This window comes from Ceratotherium simum, chromosome 27 (assembly GCF_057802395.1).
Source record: "Ceratotherium simum simum isolate JZ-2026a chromosome 27, ASM5780239v1, whole genome shotgun sequence".
In the NCBI taxonomy this organism is placed as follows: Eukaryota; Metazoa; Chordata; class Mammalia; order Perissodactyla; family Rhinocerotidae; genus Ceratotherium; species Ceratotherium simum.
The window spans coordinates 4,021,932-4,044,697 of record NC_141926.1 but is presented as its reverse complement, the minus strand read 5'-3'; the positions used below and the strand labels follow the sequence as shown (position 1 = coordinate 4,044,697).

Genomic DNA, 22,766 nt, shown 5'->3' with positions numbered 1-22,766 from the left:
TTGTGAACAATAGATAGATCAATTTTAACCAACATAAATAGCTCACACGTTTTTCCAGAAAGCCACAGTCCAGCACTCGTTTTTCACCCACCAAATGTGTTCTTTTTACCTCATAGAAAAAATGCATTTCCTTTTAGTACATATTGGATGCAACATTTCTTTTCCCTTTTCACCTAAGAGTCCCTTGCTTCACATAATACTCATAATTATCTTACAGCTCACGTAATAGTCCATCCTGTTGATTTACTGTAATGGTTTAAATTATTTCCCATTTGGGAACATTTAGGTGGTTTCTGGTTTGGTTTTGTGTTTTTGTAACAACAGATGACACTGCAGTGAATACCTTTGTACACAAAGCTGCTTGCTTGCGTCTAATTCTTTTCTTAAATTCCCCAGAGTAGACACACTGGCTTAAAGGATGTGAATTTCTTGATGGTTCTTACTCTGCTCTCCCAGAGGATGAACTTTATTTGCAAATCGCATGAGCTTCCTCTGTTCACATTGATATGCTTGTCCCCTGCCCACCGGCCCGGGAATCTCAAACAAGGGGGTGTGGACACACTGTCTTGCTCCCTGATCAGTCAGAGGATGGAGAGCATGTTCATATCCAAGGAAATTAAGGTCCCAGGCGGGGAGGGGGCCAGGGACGGCCAGATCTCCTGGAGGATGTGGATCCCGCACATCCAGCCCCACAGGCCAGCACACCCTCCCCTGGTATCGGAAGGTGGCTTTCCTCCAAAACACACCTGGCTCCTTTTGTTCTGCTCTTATGTAAGATAAGTTGATATTAAGTAATGAAGAAAAACAGAGTCAGATAGCAAATTCGTCTAGCAACATGCGTGTAACGGGGAAAACTGGAGACATCCTGGAAGTCCGTCTTGGGGACGGGACTGATAACGTGTGGTGCAGCCGCACCCTGGAGGACCAGAGGAGGAGCTGCTTTTCATGACGTTCAGCTCTGAAGCAACACGCAATGAGTTTTCGACAGGTTAAATGAAAAAACAAGTTACAAGAGAGTAAGTTTGGTTCAATCCCATCCTTGTTTGGAAGTACAAGGGGCTGTCCATGTATCTCCATGCCTAGGAAAATTCTGGAAGGATACCTCAAACTGTTGACAGAGGGTATTTCCAGAGTGTGAGATTTAGAGGAAAGAAGTGCGTGAAGTGGGGACTTAGCTTTTTTTTTCTGCTTTATCCATTTTTATGTTGTTCAAATTTTTGAGAATAAGTGTTTTGCTTGCATTATTAAAAAAAGATTTTTAGGGGCCAGCCCCAGTGGCCTAGAGGTTAAGTTCAGCACACTCCGCTTCTTTGGTGGCCCAGGTTTGGTTCCCGGGCTCAGACCTACACCACTCATCAGTGGCCATGCTTTGGCGGCAGCTCACATACAACACAGAGGAGGATGGGCACAGATGTTGGCTCAGGGCGAATCTTCCTCAGCAAAAAAAAAGATTTCTAGAAACTTGTCTAAAATGAAGATGGCATGTTTTCTAAGAGCCCAATATTATCTCAGGAGGTCCAGGTGGGGTCCCTGGGGGGTTAGCAATGAGGTGTCACAGGCTTTATGACTGATTCTCCTATAACAAAGAAGACCAAAGGGGAGTTGTGGGGTTTGGTTTGGTTTGGTTTTGGTGTTTTTGTTTTTGCTCTGCTGAGGTCCCCACAGTCCACTGTCCTGGTGAACCCCAAGCTGGAAGCTGCAACGCCAGAGCTAATCTTGACCTTTTCTCTTCAGGACCAGCTGTCCCTGTAAGTATAGTTTTTTGGATAACAACAAGAAGTTGACACCTCGCCGCGATGTCCCCACTTATCCAAAGGTAAGATGGAATTGTGCCTCTGAAGAAACAGCAGCTCTGTGTCCACAGCCCCGGGGAATGGGGCCCCCCACCCTCGGCTACCCTGGGGCCCTGCTGTCTGCACGTTTGCAAAAGCAGCTCCCACCCCAGCCCTGGGCTGGGGAACAGTCCTGTTATTCTTAGGCAGAGTAGTTTTTCTCTTCGACAATTGTTTAGCAAAGTGGTCCCAGATCCAGCTTACTGTGCCAGGAGATAAGAGCTCCTCGCTGGTGTGTGCCCGGCCCCCATCGCTGGCTTGATCAATGGTTTTTACACTCAAATGTTATTTAAAGAATTTTAATTTTTAACTAAATTATTTAAAATCTGCTTCATTGGATCTCCTGTCCCTGAATAATACGTAGTTATTATGAGAAGTTTTGCTTTTTTGTCACAAAGATTTCTCAGTTCCAAGAGCCCCCGGGCCCTTGTTAAAGTGGCAGTCCCCTGGGAATTGAGGGGAGCGTCCTCAAACCACCACAAAAGAAGAGTTTCATGATGGTGGTCACCCATCTGGTGAGGGAGCGAAATCCTAACCCAACCGATTTTTAACGTATTTTTGCACTAAGATTCGGGCTTCCGCTTGCTCATGCCGCGTGTGCTGCAGACAGGAGGCCTGGGCCTTGCACAAGGCAGGTCCTCTGCTACCTGATGTTCCCACAGCGGCGAAGAGCCTTCTGGAGCTGCCCTGTCAGGGGTTTCCCCCTTGGTTCCAAACGATGCGCTAAATATTATCCGAGGTTTTCAGATGGACACTAGCGCTCCTGCCCCAGGGAGTCACGAGGCCCAGCCTAGGTCCAAAATAAAAGGTGTCAGTCCTCCACAGCAGTTCCTTTTAAATAAACAACTAAACGAAAGGCCTAGGAGAAGACTACCTAATCCCAAAACACTAGGCCTGTCTTATGTCTAAAGCGGCCTTCTGCTTCCTATGACAACTTAACCTAGACTGGTCTTCCATAGAACCAGCCTCCCTCTGCAAGCTGTGCTGTCTGAGCCCACAGCTAAGCCGGTGATGGGTTCCCATGGAAAAAGAAACTCAAAATAGCTTCTTAGCCAGTATTTGAATTTATGCCAAGTAAATTTTTTTTCCCTTGACTTCACTTTATTGTATTTTTTTAAGTCGGGTTTATTGAGATGTAATTTACGTGCAGTGAAGTTCATCTTCTGTAGGTGCAGAATACTGTGAATTTTGACAAACTGATGTAGTCATGTAACCTCCACCACGATCAAGATGGGGAACATATCCATCACCCCAAAACATTCCCTCGTGCCCCTGTGTGGTCAGCCCCCGGCCTGTGGTCAGTCTTGCCCTGTCTCTGGCAGCCACTGATGGGATTTCTGCCTCTACAGTTTTGCCCTTTCCAGAATTCTCGTAGAATGTAGGCTTTGAGTCTGTACTCTGGTGTCGTTGAAAGGGGAACTAGGAGAAAGGAAAGAAAACATCCATTGTCTCTCTGAGGTCACCAGCCTTGGTCCCAGCACGGAGGCTAAGGTTGCCCAGTTAACACTGAACTCCTGTCCTCTGCAGTACTTGCTCTCTCCAGAGACCATAGAAGCCCTCCGGAAGCCCACCTTTGACGTCTGGCTTTGGGAGCCCAACGAGGTGAGTGAGGGAGCCTCCCAGGTCCCAGCATCACGGAGACCTGACGAGGAACACCCCCATCGCTCTTCCTTGGCTTTTTCCTCTCTGTTCTTTTTTTAACTTGATTCTCCAGGTTTTAATTCACACTGACCTTGGTAGGTTCAGGAAAGCCCTTGAGACAGGACTCAGGAAGGGGGTGTCAGAGCAGAGGAGCAGGTGATACAGTGCAGGGGCCTTGAACCCTGGGCCCCTGATGGTGCCAACCCTCCACGGAGCACCCTCCATGGAGCATCACCGTGAGTTCCCCAGGGCCATCTGCTGATCCTGCAAACGCCCTCTCAGCGGCCCGCTGCTGTGCCCACAGAGGAGCAAAACCCAGAGGCGGACCCCTACGCTGTGGAGAAATATTTCAAGAAAGAGGCTTCAGCTGGAGAGTTCTGCTGAGAGAGGGTCGTCAGCACAGGCAGCCGTGCGGCAGCTGGATAAGTGGACGTGCAGGATTTGGGGAACTGAGTCACTTTTGGCAGCAAGATATTTCTTTAAAATTTCACTTTTGCTGAGAAAACACAAAAATGGAGAATTTTTTTGGTTAGTCTAGTTACCTAATAATATCAGTTATCCCCCTCTCTTTCTGAACCCCAAGAAAACAAAAAGTCCCTCCTCGTGAGGCCCAACAAAATCTACGGACTCTCGGCAGCTTTTCGGTGACACAGAAATGCAGAAAGACTGCCCAAGCCAGCTCGTGCTTCGACAAGATCAGCAGCAGTGACATCGCTGCAGATCCCAGGAGGTGGGGACCTTGTGCCTGAGCATTCACCATCACCGTCGCCAGCGCCTGGGACGCCGGCATCTCCTAAGTGAAGCACTGTCATTTGCACGGCTCCCAGCTTTAGAAAAGCCTCAGCAACACGGGCCAGAATAGCGCAGATCCCGCCTCCACCTCACCCCAGTTCACCCTGAGAAGAGCTGCGTGCCAGCCTCTGTCCAAGGGATCGTTCTATAGCAGATGGAACCAGAGGACACGTGTGCTGCAGCACATCCAGCCACCAGGTAGCGTGCAGGATGAGAGCGTGGCAATTTAAGGAGGAGGAGGCGCTTTAAGTGTGCAGCCCTCACCTGCTAGATCGATGCATAAGCAGAAAGGGACTGAGAGTGTGGGCGGCGGCACAGCCAGGAGGAACAAGAGTTAGATCCTCCAAGAGAAGCACTGGGACCTCTGGTCTCAACGGCACCCACTGAACAGGGGAGCCAGGCCAGCCTGTCCACGGGCAGGGACACAACAGCATGGCTTAGAAGGCGAAGTGGTGGACATGCTTCCAGCAGGTGGACAAGCACCACTCCCGGAGCACATCTAGGAAAATCACGCTCCCAGAAACCATTTTGACTTCAGCCCACGGGGAGTAAGAGCAAAGTCCGGGGCCCCTGAAGGCAAAGCCCCTCGTGGAAACAGACCCTCGCTGCCATTCCTGCCTCCTCTGAGCGCAGGGCTACTTTTGGCCAGAGAGGGAACACCGCCCTCACGCATCCGTGATGGGAACACCGCCTCTCTGTCCTCTGACACACAGGCGTGTGTACAGCTGCCAGCAGGGCCGGGGCGCCAGGGCCAGGGTGAGAGGAGGGAGGCGGCTCCCTGCAGGTGGCCTCAGCCTCTGTGTGGGCATCTGCCAGCCAGAGTGTCTGCAGCACATCTCAACAGCACCGGGGTGGGGGCGGGGTTAGTGAGGGACTTTGCCGTTTCCAGAAAGTATCCAACTGCCTGCAGGGACAAACCAGAGATGCTCAAAGACATGAGCCCTGGCCTCGGGCAAATTTGGGGATGCCGTGAATTTTGGACCGTGGGCAGCAAAGATAAGCAACCGAAGTGACACATATGAAAACTTCAACAGCCCACCCAGCCCCTAGAACTGCATCTGGCCACCCGCAAAGCGGCTTGCACCCCGAGAACGTCAGGCTGGTGTTGGTTCACCTCTCCCTTCAAGCAGGGGTGACGCTGTGCCGAGCATCACCCAGGGGCCCAGCCCCGCATCCTCCCAATCACCAGAGGAAGGAAATGACTTCACACTGCTCTCTCTTATTCCTCGCCAGCCTCTCCATCAGAGCTCTTTCCAGGGCTGCGGAAGAGCCACGGTGGCCGCCTCTGTTGAGCGCCAGGCTCAAGGCTGTGGGGGCCCCTGCGTTGTCTCATGCGTCCTCCCCCCCCACCATCATCCAGCCCTGGGGCTGCCAGTGCAGGGACAGATGCACAGATGCATTGCTTTTGCTCCAAAGCCACACGTGTGCCACATAAGTGGCACCAGATGGTTTCGTCTGCCTCTTGACTTTGATTTCACAACAAACATTGCAGCTCGTCAGAGCGTCTTGAGCGGCATATGGGCGTAGGGGCTGGTGGGGCAGGGAGCAAGGGATGTTGAAGCTATAGCCCTCTGGTCCTGAGGGCCAGCATCCAGGATGGTGACGGGACCAGCGGCTCTGGACAGTGAGGTCCCTGACTGGGCATGCGTGCTGCTGGCAAAGCTGGGGTGATCCGGGCAGCAGCTGGCCAGAGGCCTGGACACCAGCCTGCCTCTCGTCACTGGGGCCCTGGACTCCCACCACTCTATAAGGGCCATCGTCTTCAAACCCAGTGCCCTGTACATTACCCAGTCTACATCTGTACTGTCCACTCAAGGAAGATGAGTGTGTGTTAGCTTCAAGGACATTCCATCCGTGACTTCCCAAGCTCCCACATGTGGCCGCATGTGGGGTAGTTTCCAGTTTTCAAAATGGATTTTTCCAATGCCACAGAAGTCTCTGCTCCCACAGGTGGTCCTTCTATAGCCGTCTCCTCGATGCTTCAGTTAGAGGATTGGATTTGCAGAAATTCACCTGACTTGCAGGATTTTCTGTTCTCATATGTTATGTAACATTTTCCATAGCACGCCCTGTATTAGTTTCTGGGGCTGCTGTAACAGATACACAGACTGGGGGCTTAAGCAACAGAAACGTATTTTCTCACAGTTCTGGAGGCCATCTGGGATTAGGGCCCGCCCTATGACCTCACTTAACCTTACTTACCGCTTTCAAGGCCCTCTCTCCAAACACAGTCACGTGGGGGTCAGGGGTCAACACATTGATTTGGGGAACACAGATCTGTCCATAACATGCCCTTTTGGTTAGAGAAGGTCCGGCGGTGAACAGAGGCAGATGAGCAGCCGTGCGGGGCTCCAACAGGGACAGCCATGCCTGTGCAGGCACCGGGGCAGCTGGTGGGTGTGAGGATGTGACAGGCAGGGCACAGGTGTGCAGCCCCAGGCAAAGGAGCACTGGCTGGTGTCATGCCCTGTGCCCCAGGGGACATCTAAACTGTCCCCACTTTGCAGATCTCCCATCTCCCTGGGCTCTCCACCCAAGATCTGCTTTCCCAGAAAGCAAGGCCTGCTCTGTCAAACTCTCCCTTTTAAAAAGTCATGTAATCTTTCTTCCCCAGCTTAATTGGCTCCAAAGCTCTGAGCTGTATTTAAGTAGATAGCAACAGTGACAATAAATCGTCTTTGGGACTGGAAACAAAATCTGTTTCGACTTGAGTGGGGATTTCTGTAGAAGACAGCTCAGTGAAATAAGGGCTGGGAGGGGACACTCGCCCAGAGCGAGGCTCCCCTTCGGACACTACAGTTAACACGTCAGAAGGTGTGTGTGGCCCCAGCAGGCCCCAGGGGCATGATGAAGCGTGTTTGGGATGTAAGTCGTCAAAGTCCTTCATCCCCCAGGCTCAGGCAAGCTCAGGGCCTTTGTGTCTGTGAAGGCACTGTTCTCAGGTCTGTGTCAGATGGAACTGTGTCCCAGGGCCTCGGACTGTGGTGTCGATCCGCTGAGACTGTTTGCCGTGTGTAGACACGAACGCGGTCATTTCTGATGTGGTCATTTGGGAAGAGGTGCTCCCTCTCATCCAGCCGCTGTCCCTTCTCGCGTGAAATTCTGAAACCCAGCTGCCATTTCAAACCCTCTCATCCCTCCTGGGGGATCCTGAAGCCCCCCAGTCGACCAGCTTCGCTCTCAGGGGCCCCAGGAGGGGAGGGCTTACTTCTGAGGACAGGCCTGGAGCCTGGGAAGCCGCCCGGCTTGCCCCACAGGCAGCCCCCGGACGGCGAGGGGCCAGGCTGGCCACCCTTCTCCTGTGCCCACAGATGCTGAGCTGCTTGGAGCACATGTACCACGACCTCGGCCTCGCCAGAGACTTCAGCATCAACCCCGTCACGCTCAGGAGGTGGCTGGTAAGTAGCAGCCCCTCCCGTGCCTCCCGGACGCAGTGTCACCGAGTTACACGGGAATGGGCTGTGGCGCCTTCCTGATGGCGCTGGGCTTCCTCCAAACGGAGGCAACATCTCCATGAGAGCAATGCAGGGACATTCAGCCAGTCTCTCCTTCCGCCAAACACTCTTCAGTGTTTGGTGAGCGAGAAAGTAGTAAGAACCAGGGAGGGACAAGCAAAGCAGTGTGTTCTAAAGCAGCGGTGAGTATGTGAACGTGTTTGTCTAAGTGTGAGTATGTGTATAGGTGTGTGTGTGTGCAAGTGTATGCATGCGTGTGAGTGTGTGGGTGTGTATGTGTATGTGAACGTGTGAGCATGTGTGAGTGTCTATGTGTCTGATGTGAGAGTGTGTGAGCATGTGTGTATGAGTGTGTATGTGTATGCATGTGTGAGTGTGCATTGTGAGTATGTGTGAGTATGTGTGTGTGAGTATGTATATGAGTGTGTGAGTGTGGGCATGTGGGGAGAGGGTATGTGTGTGAGTGTGTATTTAGCAGCAGATCTTTTTTTTTAAATAAAATATTGCTCAGAACCAGACAGTAAAAGCCTATTAAAGGTGTGGTGGTGACTGGGGACCCAGAGCCCCTCGTGTAACCCCCAGCCCTCCCCCAGCTTCACGTCCCCGTGTGGCTCCCCTGGGGACACCCCAGTGCATGAGTCCAGGGGAAAGCCCCAGGGAGGTCTGTCGCCACAGCGGCCCCTCCAGGTCCACAGTGTGGCCCATGGGACATCCTTACCTTCGGTGAGGAAATCTGTTGGCTCTGGTTCAGACGAGGGTTGGGGCGGGAGCATCGGAACAGCCGGCAGCCAGCGGGCCATGCAGGGAGAAGGTGCCCGGGCAGCTGGAGAGGAGGGCGGGCAGTCGGGACCCTCTCTTCTCTCTCACAGCTCTGCGTGCACGACAACTACAGGAACAACCCCTTCCACAACTTCCGGCATTGCTTCTGCGTGGCCCAGATGATGTACAGCATGATCTGGCTCTGCGGTCTCCAGGTGGGTCTCTTCCGGGAGCCTCGTCCAGGGGGCGCAGCACCTCGGCTCAGGGACGCAACCCCCACCCTTGTCAATGAACAAGTGCGGGCTGGCCCTCCTCACCCCGCCCCAGCAAGTGGGCGGGTCCTCTCCCCCAGGCCAGCGGCGGGAGGGGCTTCATCCTGTCCACATCACCCATCCCAGCCCGCTCCTCACCCCATCCCACCCTCTCTCTGATCCAGGAGAAATTTTCCCAGATGGATCTCTTGATCCTGATGACAGCGGCCATCTGCCACGACCTGGATCATCCGGGCTACAACAACACGTACGTAGATGATTTTCTCTCCTGTTAGGAGGGCTGTCTGGTTCAGCTCAACACACAGGCCAGTTCCAAGCTGGAGCTCCCAGCAAAGGCCTCTCGGGCCCCAGCTCCACCCTGGCAGGTCACAGCTCCCCACTTTGGGGCTTTGTCCAGGGCCGTGGGCAAACCCCGAGGGGCTGCCACACCCCTCTGCGGGCCTGGCTGCAGCCTCTGCATCTGCACAGGCGGAGCCCTGGCGGTACCAGAACCTCTTGCCCCCTGAACGGGGAGTGATGCCCGCACGTGGACAGGGATGGCGGGCAGCCCCCACACCCTGCTCTCTGGATCTATTCCGCCCACGGGCAGCTTCCCCAGCCTATTTCCAGCAGGAACAAGGCAGAGGGGGCAAAGGCTAGAACTGAGCTAGAGAAGGGGTGCAGGGGACCAGGAGGTGGGGAGGGGTCCACGGCAGGCCATGGGGGCCAGGAGGACGAGCCGAGCTTTACTGGAACATTGTCCCACTCCTGCCTCTGGGGGGCTGGGGGCGAAGGCTCAGAGTTCCACCCTACATACTGGCAAAGTCCCGGCCGAGTGGCATTGGTTTTGCGTTCCTAGTGACACATTGGTTTTTTCTACCAAATTTGTGTATTTGCATATCAAATTTTATTGTCTGTATGATGACATCAGATATGCATGAGGACTTTGCCATCATTGTCGGGACTGGAGCGGATTCCAAGGTATGGAAGTCGTGCTTCCACATGGGCGTTCGTTCCAGTTCACACTCACAATGATGTACAAAGTGGGGGTCAGCAGAGGGGCCCTAACCACAGCATCAAACGTGCAAATACAGCCTGAGTCTTCTCTCAAGTGTCTGCCTTTTGCACATATTGAAAATTTTTGCAAGGTGCCGTAAAGAAGCGCTGAGTGTCTTCAGGGCCCTGTAATGGGAGAAATTGAGGTTTATTGGTGGTGTCTATTCAGTAATTCTATGACAACTTGGGGGTGTCTATTACAGGGACAGCATCGTCAGGAGAGCCAGGAGAATTGAGCTCCCAGCCCCATCACACTTGCCTTCCAGCTGCCCCAGGCACTGCTTCCTTAGACACGTCGGCCATGTTGCCTGATGTACAGGTCCTCCCAGCGCAGGCTCCTGAGGCCTCCTTTGCTCTCTCCTCCTTTGATCCAGGTACCAGATCAACGCCCGCACAGAGCTGGCCGTCCGCTACAATGACATCTCACCCCTGGAGAACCACCACTGTGCCGTGGCCTTCCAGATCCTCGCCCAGCCCGAGTGCAACATCTTCTCCAGCGTGCAGCCGGACGGGTTCAAGCAAATCAGACAGGTGTGCAGGGTGAGGGCGCCCTGACGGCAGAGTGGGGGGCGTCTGTGGGAGACCGTGGGCATGACCACAGAATAGAACCCGTCTCCAGTGGTTGAGGCTTCCAGGAGCTCCCGGTAACAGCAGTGCCCATCAGGGATCCTGGGGAACCGGCCCTCCTTCCCACCTCCTCCAAGGCCCAGTGGTGCTCCAGGAAGAGGTGTCCGCCCTTGGCCTGTGTATCTGGGATTCTACTGACCAGCCCTCCACCTCCACTGTTTAACTTGACCCTTTGAGATAAGTCCTTTCTCATCTTGCAGCCCAGGAAAGCCAGGCTTCCAGAGGTTAGGGCAGCACAATGAGTACACGGCAGGTCCTGGACAGACACAGGTCCAACCTAGCAGAATCCTGACCGCTGCCCCCTAACCTCCCACTGCTGTCTCTGCAACCCGTGACTCAGTCAGCCCTCTTCCCACTTCAGATAAGAGACCTTTCTGCTTCTCTGGGCATGTCGGAAGGAGGGTGAGAGCAGCCACTTGTCCTGAAGCAAACACTTACAACTCACCAAAAATAACTTCTCCTCCAGGCAGGAGGTCCCAGGAACACAGCTCTGTGCTCCACCCTCTCCTTCAGGGAGGGAAGATCAGAGTGATCTCTTGGAGGAATGCAGTGCGTTGACTGGTAACCCCCCCTCTGCCAAAAAAAAAAGTGTGTCCACCTCCTGACCTCCAGAACCTGTGAATGTGACCTTATTCAGAAAAAGAGTCTTTGCAGCTGCAATTAGGTTAGGATCTCTAGATAAGCTTGGCCTCAGTTGCCCAGGTGGGCCCTAAATCCAATGACGAGTGTCCCTATAAAGACAGAGGAGGAGACACAGACACGTGGAGGAGGAGGCCCTGTGATGACGGAGGCAGAGACTGGGGTCATGGAGACACAGCCAAGGAATGCCTGGGGCCTCCAGAAGCTGGAAAAGCAAGGAATGGATGTCCCCTCGAGTCTTCGGAGGGAGCACGGCCCTGCCGATGCCGTGACTTCAGACTCTGGTCTTCAGAACTGTGAGAGAGTGCCTTCCTGGTGTTCTCCGTCACCAGTGTGTGGAACCCTGTATGGCAGCCTCGGGACGCTAATAGTGGGAGCCATCGTCAGTGTCTGAGGAGCCATATCCTGCTGTTGCACGGAGGAAACCTCGTCCATTCGAGGTCTCAGCGGCCTTGCTTCAAGATGCACCTGATAAAGACTCTGGAGTCCCGTGCTGGGAAAAGGCTCATCCCCCTCCTGGGGAACTGATAAGCTTCACTTTATCAGAGAACAGCAGCCACGTAAACCATTGTTTCCCTGTCCACGCTTCCAGGAAGTTCAGAGCTAAACGCAATGCTTAATTACAGTCATTATTGAATCACCATTTTGGGTACCATGAGCCCCCCCTTTATCTACAGGCTTTCTGGCCTCTCTCCCATGTGTGTGGAACCACCCGGCAAGCACGTGCCACGTGCTGTTGTGATAAGCCACAGCGAGTCTTTCTCTGACATCCGCAAAGAGACGAATCACGAAGGGAGAGACTGCGTGCGCCACTGCCCCGGGGCTGCCCGGGGAGGAGCTCTCCAGGAGTACGACCTGGGGAATCACAACAGCTGACCTCCCCTTCGTGTGCGCCTGGCCAGTGGAGGACGTCACAGCAGACCCCACAGGGGAGGAGGGCGCCTGCCTGGAAGAGTGGCTGCCTGTGGAGGGATCTTCCTCACACCGTCCACCATGGGGACACACAGGGTTGTCCTGCCTCAGACACTTGACTGGGTTAAAATGAGACTTTTTCTGAGGGTAAAATCAGTTGCCCCAATTTTTAATAATATTTTGTCATTGAATGTTTTGAGGGATAACTCCTCATGAGAATAGATCCTTCACTAATTGACTCTTTACAGAGAAATTACACAATTCAAAATGCCAGTGACGTTCCCTCTCCCCCAAAATACGTTTGAGGTGATCTATATTTAATTGATGCTTTTGGCTTTATTTTCTTGGAAAGGTAGAACCCCATACCCAGCATAGAAGTGTGTTCTGTAAGTGTTTGTGGGATGGATGGATGGATGATGGATGGATGGATAGATGGAAGGATGGATGGACGGACGGACTGATGGATGGTTGGATGGATAGACAGATAGAAGAATGGATGGATGATGGACGGATGGATGGACGGATGATGGATGGATGCATGGATGATGGATGGATGGATGGATGGATGGATGGATGGATGGATGGATGGATGGACAGGCGGACGGATGGACAGATGGACGGATGGATGGATGGATGGATGGATGGATGGATGGATGGGTGGGTGATGAATGGATAGATGGATGGATGGATGGACGGACAGATGAGTGGACAGGTGGATGGATGAGTAGAGGGACAAATTGATGGATAGATGAGTGGATTGATGGATGGTCATGGTTTTGAATTATGTTACTTCTCCTAAACCAATATTTGGTTAACAAGGTAATAAAACATTTATATTAAAAAACTTATTGCATCCTCATTTACGAATCTGTTAATAGAAGAATGCTATTCAATATAATCTGACTCTGATCATTCCCAAGCAATATATGCACACGTAATCACATACGGATTAGATAATAGGAAAAAAAATACCTTTGGAAAACCAGTTATTGACCTCCAACAACAAGATCTGGAAGGAACAAAGCATGTATCTAGATTACTAAATCAAGGGGAAGCCTTTGTCCTTGGCTGAAACCCCCCACCAGACCTCTCAAGGACTCGCAGCGCTAAGCCTGCCATCATCCTGGCAGGACACCTCATGTGAGGGGTCACCAGCACCCACCAACCTGGGCTTAACCCCTAGCCTTCCACTCACCAGCCGCAGCCTGGGCAGGTCCCTCAGCCTCTTCAGGGCTTGTTTCTGTATCTTAAAGATTAGGACAGTGATTCTTAGACAGGAGGGCTGGATGAAATAATGTGTGCAGAGGGCTCAGGACATGGTAGGCGCTCGCTGAGTGATTATGAGATTATGCCCGGCGCTAACGCTTTGCTCTTTCGCTTTTCAGGGAATGATCACGTTGATCTTGGCCACTGACATGGCAAGGCATGCAGAAATTATAGATTCTTTCAAAGAAAAAATGGAGAATTTTGACTACAGCAACGAGGAGCACATGACTCTTGTAAGGAGGCTTGTTTTACCTCTTTGGGGGGCCTGGTGCATGTGTCCAGCCTCCAGCTTAGCCTGGACACCAAGAAACCAAAATTCTTAACCTTGCCTTGGAGTGAGGTGTCGATAAAGCTAGTTTTCAAAGTCACACCTCTTACCAGGGAAAGCCCCCTAGAGGGGCCCGTCTCCTGCTTAAAGACAGTGTTTCCCATTCCTCCATCTCATTCTGGTTTGAAGGTGATAAGTGGGCGAAGGCCATTCATCTTGCTCTGGTTTCCTGAGAACAAAGTTGGCTCTCCCACGAAGGCACGGCCTGGAAGACACTGAAAACCAGCCTCTAGGAGGGCAACTCAGGGAGCCGGTGGGACCCCCAGACCTTCCGACACAGCACCCGACCTGGCCCATGCTTGGGGCACCCGTCTATAACCGGGGCAGGGCGACCAGAGACAGGGGGAGCCTCACCAGTGAGGAGTGTGAGCCTGAGTCACCTGTGTCTGCCCTTGGTGACAAGGACGATGCAGGAGAACTCTCCTTCCCAGTCGTCAGAGAGAAAGGGGATTATGTTGAGTCTTGCCTCAGTATTAAGTCTACTTTCTGGCCTTCTCACTCTTTCAAAACTGAGTGTTTAAAATCCACGTCGTTGCTTTCCATCATTGGAAGTCGATTAACAAGGACATCCTGCTGAGAGCTGGCTGACCTTCTGATCATCCAGTCCCCGTGGGTCAAGCCCTCCAGGAACCATCCACTCCCTGAAACTGAATTATAGCTAATACACAAAGTATGCAGGGAAGAAGCTCGAGTTCTTAAAAACTAAGCAGCAGGAAGACAGATCCCCCCCACGCCAGGGCCTCCCACAGCATCCCTTCACCGAGATGGAAATTACAGATGCAGCCCTGTTGAAGGAGGTCCTTGCTTCTGGAAGACGAGTGGAACATGAGAGGTGCCTCCTCGCCCTCTGAGATGTCAGGAAGGGTGAGAAGGATGAAGACAGGGATGGAAGTGTAGACAGTACCCCCGTTGGGTGCCTCTTTTTCCCCCTGAACTGTGAGGAAAGGCCAGCTGAGATAGGGAGACGGGGCAGGAGGCCAGACAATGGGCCAAGCAGAAAGGAACCATCAGGCCTTTATTCCCTCACTGCAGCTGTGCAAACAAGGGGCAAAAAGGCACTAGCTACCCAGTGTCCCATCCCTCCACAAGCAGATGAGCGTTGGGGGCCAGGAGAGGCAGAGAGTGACGGGCAGGAATGCACATTCAGGGTCAAAGTAAAAGGCCTCACCAAGGCCCCCAGAGGAGGCCCAAATGCAGACGTGCATGAGCGAGTGCAGTGCTGTGGGGACACGTCTGGGGCTGGGTGGCCAGGAAGCCTGGAAGGAGGGCCCAGAGCGGGACCTGGAAGGGCAAACACTCAGGTGTGGACAGCGGGGAAGAAGAGGCTTCTATAGGAGGGCGGCTTAAGCCAGGGCACGCATATGGGGAGAAAGCGCACGGGGCTGGGCAGAGCGCCCTGGCTAATGCAGGGAAGATGCCGGCTTGGGTGCAGAGGCCGAAGCCAACACCACCTTGGACGCTCGTTTAATTTGCTGACTCCAGGCCAGAGGGGGCAGATGGAATCGGAGTTCTGCCCAATGGATTCCCCGGGAAGTCGGCAGGCAGGACTGCGGTCCCTACTCCTGCTTCCCTCCCCAGAGTTGAGGGGTGTCGGGTGCCCTCCCTGCTCTTACGTGAGGGTCCCCTTCACCCTGTATGCTAAACGTGTCACTTCGTTCAGTCCCAGCACTCTCCACCTCAGGGTTTCTTTTCGTCACCCTTTGAACCTCTGCCTCCTAACAATACCGTCTCTCTACTTTTTTTGTGTATCCTCAATAATCAAGAGGATATTTTTGAACTTTACAACGTATAGCTTGTATTACAAAATGTCATTGTGTTAAAAGGGCTTTTCTACCATTCAGGCCTCCTCCAAAAAAGATTCTGATCCTTTGGGGGTCCAGTGATGCCCGCTGTTCTCCCCGGGTGGGAGGTCTAAATGCAGACTGCAAGGGTGCCCACTGCAGCATGAAAGGGTCGCATCCTTGGAGGGAGGCAGCCAAGCTCCGTTCCTCCTCTGCCAGCATCACCGCCCTCGTCTGCCCGCGCCTGTGACAGCCAGGCCAGACCCCAGCAGCAGTGGGACATGTTCTGTGTCCTTTGGCCTAATTTCGAATCTCTTCTTCCAGCTGAAGATGATTTTGATCAAATGCTGTGATATCTCCAACGAGGTGCGTCCGACGGATGTCGCAGAACCCTGGGTAGACTGTTTGTTAGAAGAGTATTTTATGCAGGTAAGAGTGTTGCCCAGCCGTCAGGCCTCCTGTGCCTCTTCCCAGCCCCTTTATCAGGGCTCATGGTTGATAGATGTGCCAAGGTGGCCTTGCCCATCAAGCAGTCTCACCAGCCTCCAGCAAGCCTTCACAGCAGGCACACATCAAAAACGAAATAGGTTGGGGCCGGCCCCATGGCATAGCGATTAAGTGCGCACGCTCCGCTGCTGGCGGCCCGGGTTCGGATCCCAGCGTGCACTGAGGCACCACTTGTCAAGCCATGCTGTGGCGGCATCCCATGTAAAGTGGAGGAAGATGGGCACAAATGTTAGCCCGGGGCCTGTCTTCCTCAGCAAAAAGAGGAGGATTAGCATAGATGTTAGCTCAGGGCTGATCTTCCTCACACACACACACACAAAAAAACAAAATAGGTTGTAATTGGAGATGTGAAAGACAGTGACAACCCGGAAAAGCTAATGTTGTAAAACTGCCACCTGTTACCCTAATTGAGCTGCTCTTGGGGCAGATGTGTCAGGGAAACTGCCTGGAAGTTTCCAGAAGGAAGAGCTGCAGAGCAGGAGGGAGCCCCCGGGGTGGAGGGACCACACAGGTCAGCCTACCTTGTAGCAGTGGGGAAGCTCTAACACAGAAAGGCAAGCCAGCCTAAGATGGAAAATGCTGGAAAGGACAATAAGCCACTAACTACTACAACTTCATGAACCTCGGGAGAAGTTGGTGGGGTGGAAGGGGTCTATAAGGGGCCTGTGATGCGCTAACTAGCCTCTACCTGTCGCCCTATTCGGTCCTCACAGCTCGACCCTGTGCACCCAGCGAACACCCTAGTTAGCACCTCGGGTATTGTTGTCTCTCCTGGTTACTAATATATGTGATGCAGAGCGGTGTGGTGGGTCGCTGGCTCGTCTTCCTCTTCCTCTAAGAACAGCGATCCTCTGTGCTCTCCAGATTCCCTGGGCACTACTTTCTCTAACGTTCCATCTCCTGCGTTCCCCGCAGAGCGACCGCGAAAAGTCGGAAGGCCTCCCTGTGGCCCCTTTCATGGACCGGGACAAAGTGACCAAAGCCACCGCCCAAATTGGGTTCATCAAGTTTGTCCTGATCCCGATGTTCGAAATGGTGACCAAGGTGAGTGACCGTGACCAGGCGCTGGGTGACCGGACAGTGGGAAATACACATGCATGCACACATGTGCATGCACACATGTGCTTGCACACACTCACACGTGCACTGTGCATACACACACTCGTGCACACACATTCATACACATACATGCACGCTGTGTGCTGTGGCTGCCTGCCCGATGCCCCACCTGAAGTCCCCCCTCCACCTTAACACCAGCATGTTCAAAACAGACTCCTCCTCTGGCCTCCCCACACCGCCCCACCCAGCCTCCTGCCCCCACCGGGCAGTGACACAGCAGCAGAGCCACAGAGCCTCTCTGCTTCTCCTTTGTCAGCCACTTTGCCAGCCCGCTGGCTCCCGGAGACCATCTCCACAGTGTCTCAGAGACGCCCCCATGCCCTCCCACTCCCAGGGCACCAGCCAGGAGCCTTGGTCAGCTCCTCTCATGTCACCTTCAGAAGACCCTCCTAACCTGCCCTAACTTCCACCCAGCACACTGTCTTCAGGAAGGAGACTGTGTCTGCCTCTCTCCTGAACCTTCCATGGCTCCCCACTGCCCCCAACACAGGGCAAGCTGCCCCACCTCATTTCCCATGTCCCCATCTTCCCCGGCACTCCTGTCTTGCAAAGACGGCCCACAGCTAGTCCTTACCTGTCTTTCAACCTCCACCTCTGAGCCCGTCCTTCCTTCCCCTGTGGTTCCCCAGCCTCGGCCCCATGTCATCCGGCCAACCTTCTAGAACTACCTCGGCACGTCCTTCCTCAAACCCCGTAGCACTGTTACTTCCCTGGGAACTCACCTTCCTGTATGTAGCATTGCATCCACAAACTTTGGAACCTTCCCTGCGGGCCAGCCGGTGCTGGTCGCCAGGGGTGCAGTGATGCGATGATGGGCCCGGCCCTGGCCTGCCCCAGGAGCAGGGGTGTGACTGAGGGAACTTAGAAAGCATTACAGGGGGAGAGCTGTGGGCACAGGGTTCTGCGGGGCCAGGTGGCAGGGGTCACGCCTCCCTGGGGCTGGGGAAGGTTCACAGGGGAGGCAGCGCCCCCTGAGCTGAGTCTCAAAGGCATGAATGTCCACCAGGTGGACACGGTGGGCTGAGAGCCACAGGCCGGAGGGCAGAGCCGCTTCGCCAGGCCAGGGTGTGGGTGTGAGCGGAAGCGAAGGGTGAGGTTGGCGTTTAGGAGATGGGAAACCGGAACAGGGACAGTCGGGGGACACGGGAGGCAGAGGGGAGGGAGCGGCTTCCGCCAGGTCCATGTGGAAAGCATAAGAGCAGGAAACAGTGGGACCCTGGCAGTGGGTGGGCGGGCCAAGACCCAACGGCTCCAGAACCTCCGTCACCTCGGATCCCGCTGCAGGCCGCCCCCCAGGATGCTCCGGGAGTGCCGCTGGGGCGGCGGCAGAGTTCCTGTGCGCCCCACTGAGACACATAAGACCTGACACCTGCTTTTCTGAAATGCTTTCTGTCGCTTTAAGAATGAGGGACTGTTTGAACGAATCCCCTTGTGTCTGTCTCCCAGCTCTTCCCCGCTGTCAAGGAGCTCATGCTGCAGCCCCTGTGGGAATCCAGAGACCGCTATGAGGAGCTGAAGCAAATAGACGACGCCATGAAAGAGGTAACACGTGCTCTTTAGGAAGCGCGGTGTCCCGCGTGGCGAGCGGGTGACCCAGCACGTGCCGCTCCACAGTCCTGACCATAAACCGGCCGAGCGGGCACCACTGCAGGCGGCCCCGCTGGACGGGAGCTCATCTCCATCCCACCGGAAAGCAGGGCCCAGTCGCGTTAGGGGGTCTGTACTCGCAGGGAAATGGAAAGTGCACGGGGCCAAGGATGCCAACGCTCTGAGCTCCTTTGAGGGAGTTGCACCGTGCCGATGGTTGTGCACACATGATCGAGTGTTTCAGCAGCCTCACAGCATCCCGGATCCCCTCGGAGCAGCGCCCTGGCCCCTGTGGGTCCCCCTCCTCCTCCGGCCCAGGGCTGACCTTGTTCAGTGGGAAGGGCAGTGGAAAGAGACACTCCCCATGGCACGGGAAAAGCCACCACCCATTCCGGGCTCCGGGCCACAGAACTCACCCACGTGGCAGCTCGGTCCCTCTGCGGGGTCAGGGCAACCGGGTCTGGCTTTAGGTTGCTGTCGGTATTGAGGCTGCTTTCAGGGAAGGGTCACGTTCACAGGCGCAGGGCTCGTGTGGAGGCTTTCCACAAAGCCCTGTGAGCTGGCCTGGCCGAGTCAGGACCCCAGGGTGGCTGCAGCCAGCGCAAGCTCGTTGTCCAAGTGCCAGACAGTGGCCACGTGGGGCGAGGCATCCGATAGCGGGGAAGGTGGCCGGTGCGCAGAGCTGTGTCTGAAGAGCTCACGCCTGGCGCACCAAGGCTGTAGATGTCAGTCTCCATTGCACATTTTAGCATTTCCAGTCAACAGGACGCTCTGAAGCAGCCAGTCCCTCACGCCCTATCTCCTGGAGCCTGATTCTTGCCTTCTCTGTGCTCTGTCCTGGTCACAGGAGAAGACTGAGAGCCTGACCTCTGGGGGCACCGAGAAGTCAAGAGAGAAAAGCAGAGACGTGAAAAAGAGTGAAGGTATGCTGATCTGAATTGACGTCTCAATGCAGACAGTGATTCTGAGTAAATGGGAACCGTGCCGAAATCTGTGGAATGAAGGAAATCTGCATGGCTGAAGAGTTTTACATAAGTGAAACTTTCATTCCTTGTATATAATAATTAGAATTAGGCTCTGAAAGAAGGGGAACATGCTTTAGTTAATAGAAAAAGATTGATAATTAGCATACGTACCACTTATAAAGAAAAGCACTTTTTAAAAGCTTTTCAAAAATAAATTATTTGCTTCTATGGCTGTAAGCATTTTCCCATGCAGTTGTGGATATAGCCTCTTCTTGTAGAAGGAAACCAGCCCATTCAGCCCCCACATACGAAGGTTATACCACACACACGTCTGAAGGATCATTTGAGAGATCCTCGGTTTATAAAGCCCTCTAGGTGCAGGGCACGAGAAACTGGGCTTGGTTTTGTAAAAGGAGCAGTGACAGGCTCCAGCATCCAACAAACCTTGCTCTGAGTCAGAGCTTTGCTAATTATAAGCTGAGCGATGTGCACCAGCGTCTCAACATCTCTGAGCCTCAGAGCCCTGATCTAAACTAGAGGTAATAATACCATTACTCCTGTTGTTTCAGCAATCAGAAGAGCAGAGTGCTGGTGCATAAGATGTGCTCAGTAAGCGCTGGCTCCTCATTTTTAAGTCAGATCATGTTTTTGAATGGCTCAGAAGAGGGATCAAAATTGTTTCCTAAACGCGATCAGCAATAATCCCGTGGCCTCATTTTTTAAACATTGTGTGTGATCCTGTGATGTTTGTAATATTGCCTGCACATTTTCAATCCCAGCAAAAACAAACCAGCTGTCATTTTCCTTTTCCAAGCAGACCGAGCCTGAAGAAAGCAGGAGCATTCTGCTGCTGTTCTGGACCGGGCCAGCTGAGCTGTATGGGGCTCCCCCGTGCAGGGACCAGCGGATTCTGAGGGCCTGACACCATAAGACCATGTTTTCTAAGAACCGTTTTGTTCACTGATACAAAAATAAGGGATTCATGATGCTGTACAGAATTTTTATTTTTAAACTGTCTTTTAAATAATATATTCTTATACAGAAACGGGTACTGTACTTTTTCTTTGGTAAGTTGTGTATCCCGGGGCTGCTTCTGATAAACCACGGAAACACTCCCCCACTTCCCACACAGAGACGAAGGACGCCGTGCTTTTTCACACGTGCGTCTTAGAGCAGTTGCCCGGTGTGCTGTGATGTGTATGTCCATGTAAATTCAGCATTAAACGTCAGACCAGTGCCCGGAGCACAAGGACAGGCGTGTCCTGTGTTTGTGAGCAGCGAGGGGGACATTGGTGATGTTGGTGCCTGTGCGCGGAGACGGGTGGGGCCGAGGCAGCTGGGTCAGACTGCAGGCAGCATGTGCCGGAGAAGTCCATGAGGGATACAAACGTACCACCAGGCTGGTGCCCCTTTACAGGGAGGTAGGAATTTAACATTTAAATCAGCAGATGAAGAAAGGAGCCGCATTTACTCAGCACATGTGAGAGTGTCCTTCTCAGGGGAGGAAGCTGTCCTTTTCTTCCTGCCTTTGTTTTAGGGACAGGCACTGGGGACATTCTGAGTGGCACTGTGCCCACAAAGGGAGGCCCGACCCCCGCCTGTTTGCGGTCAAGCTTGAAGAGGTGGCACCCACCTGAGCTCTCCCTCGGACCCCCTGCACGCAATTAGACCCCTCAGTGCTTCCCAGGGCTGCGGGCTCCGCATCTGCCCTCTTCAGGGACGGACCCCCGAAGAGTTGCCACTCTAAAGAACTACCCTTTAGAGGCCGTCTCATAATCTGAGCATGTGGACATTTCATGAGTGTTGTTCAGTTTCCTGGGAGCATTTATTCCCTCTCAGTGAATTCCAGAATATTACTTCCCATCTTTGAATAATTCATTTTTTTTTTTTTTTTTTTTTAAAGATTTTATTTATTTTTATTTTTTTCCCCCCAAAGCCCCAGTAGATAGTTGTATGTCATAGCTGCACATCCTTCTAGTTGCTGTATGTGGGACTCGGCCTCAGGATGGACGGAGAAGTGGTGCCTCAATGCGCACCCGGCCACCAGCATTGCAGCGCGCGCACTTAACCACCAAGCCACAGGGCCGGCCCAGAATAATTCATTTTTGAGCTGTGAAATTTTCCATCTCTTACTGAATCTAGCTCAATATGGATGGGGTCTGGGGTTCCACATCTCTTCTTGTTTTTGTTTTTGTTTTTCATTTGAATCTGTGAAAGCCAATATATATGGCAGCTTTGGCTAAACACAGCCCAAACTTAGCAGGTGTTCGGATATCGATTGCACCTCAGCCTGCAGGTCCTCCCGTACAGAAGGTCTCTCACCTCGTCTCGCCCTCACTGAGAGAGTTCTTCAAACAATACCTCCTGTCTGCTCAGTCACGCCGAGTGCCCACCTCAGCACACTGCCCCCTTATCAAACTGCATACAGTGCTCACTGAATTTTACACGTGTACACACACACAAACACACTTACATACACATGTACACACAATCACACATACACACATGTGCCCACACATGAAGACACATACATCCACATGTATACACAATCTCACACCTGTGTGTGCACATACATGTGCACATATACACAATCACACATACATACACATGTCCACACATATACACAATCACACATATACACAGGTGTCCACACACATACACATATACATGTCAACACAGACATACACGTGAACACACAATCACACATGTCCATACACGCACATATAAACACAATCTCACATGCATGTGTGTATACACATGTACACATAATCACACACACACACACATGCACACTCCTACACTCCAGCACACTTCCTCTGCATTACTGGGTTCAGGTTATACCAAGTCCTGGGACAACAGAGTCAATAAGTAAGAGGAGCCCATGAGGAGAGCCCATGCTGGCAGCATCCATGACAGCCCAGTCCTTGTACAGCCAGGCTGGTTTCCACTAATGGGCTCCCTTAGAAACTGGTAAAGAGCATCGGGCTTCCTGCAACATGCTTCCGAGCACCTACTGTTTACACACTGTGGGATGACAAGGCCCAGCCTGAGTCACCTCCCACACAGGGCACACCCCCTCTACCACCGACCAGCCTCCTGTCACACAGACCAGCCCCAGAGCCCAGGGACTGAGGCCCTGACCTCGTGGTCAGCCGGCCCGCCCAGGGCCTGGAGCTCCCCCACCCAGGGAGGCACCTGCACACCTTGGCTAAGTCAGTGACCGCGTGGGCAGCAGACGGTGATGGGGTA

At 53.2% G+C, this 22,766-nt stretch overlaps 1 protein-coding gene across 3 annotated transcripts in view; it reads left to right on the top strand.

The window, feature by feature from the left end:
- Positions 1-20,740, top strand: part of PDE9A (phosphodiesterase 9A) — a 91,558-nt gene extending 70,818 nt beyond the window's left edge. The window contains exons 8-19 of one of the 3 annotated variants that reach the window (XM_087418044.1): positions 1,735-1,816; positions 3,360-3,434; positions 7,577-7,663; positions 8,590-8,694; positions 8,916-8,998; positions 10,161-10,317; positions 13,350-13,463; positions 15,664-15,768; positions 16,762-16,890; positions 18,412-18,507; positions 19,400-19,475; positions 20,332-20,740. In XM_087418044.1, the coding sequence (XP_087274170.1) occupies positions 1,735-1,816; positions 3,360-3,434; positions 7,577-7,663; positions 8,590-8,694; positions 8,916-8,998; positions 10,161-10,317; positions 13,350-13,463; positions 15,664-15,768; positions 16,762-16,890; positions 18,412-18,507; positions 19,400-19,475; positions 20,332-20,345 (1,123 nt within the window). In that variant the 3' untranslated portion in view covers positions 20,346-20,740. The remainder of the gene's footprint in view (positions 1-1,734; positions 1,817-3,359; positions 3,435-7,576; positions 7,664-8,589; positions 8,695-8,915; positions 8,999-10,160; positions 10,318-13,349; positions 13,464-15,663; positions 15,769-16,761; positions 16,891-18,411; positions 18,508-19,399; positions 19,476-20,331) is intronic. The other 2 variants (XM_014786871.2, XM_004429633.3) reach the window with 2 other exon arrangements.
- Positions 20,741-22,766: the final 2,026 nt, after the last annotated feature.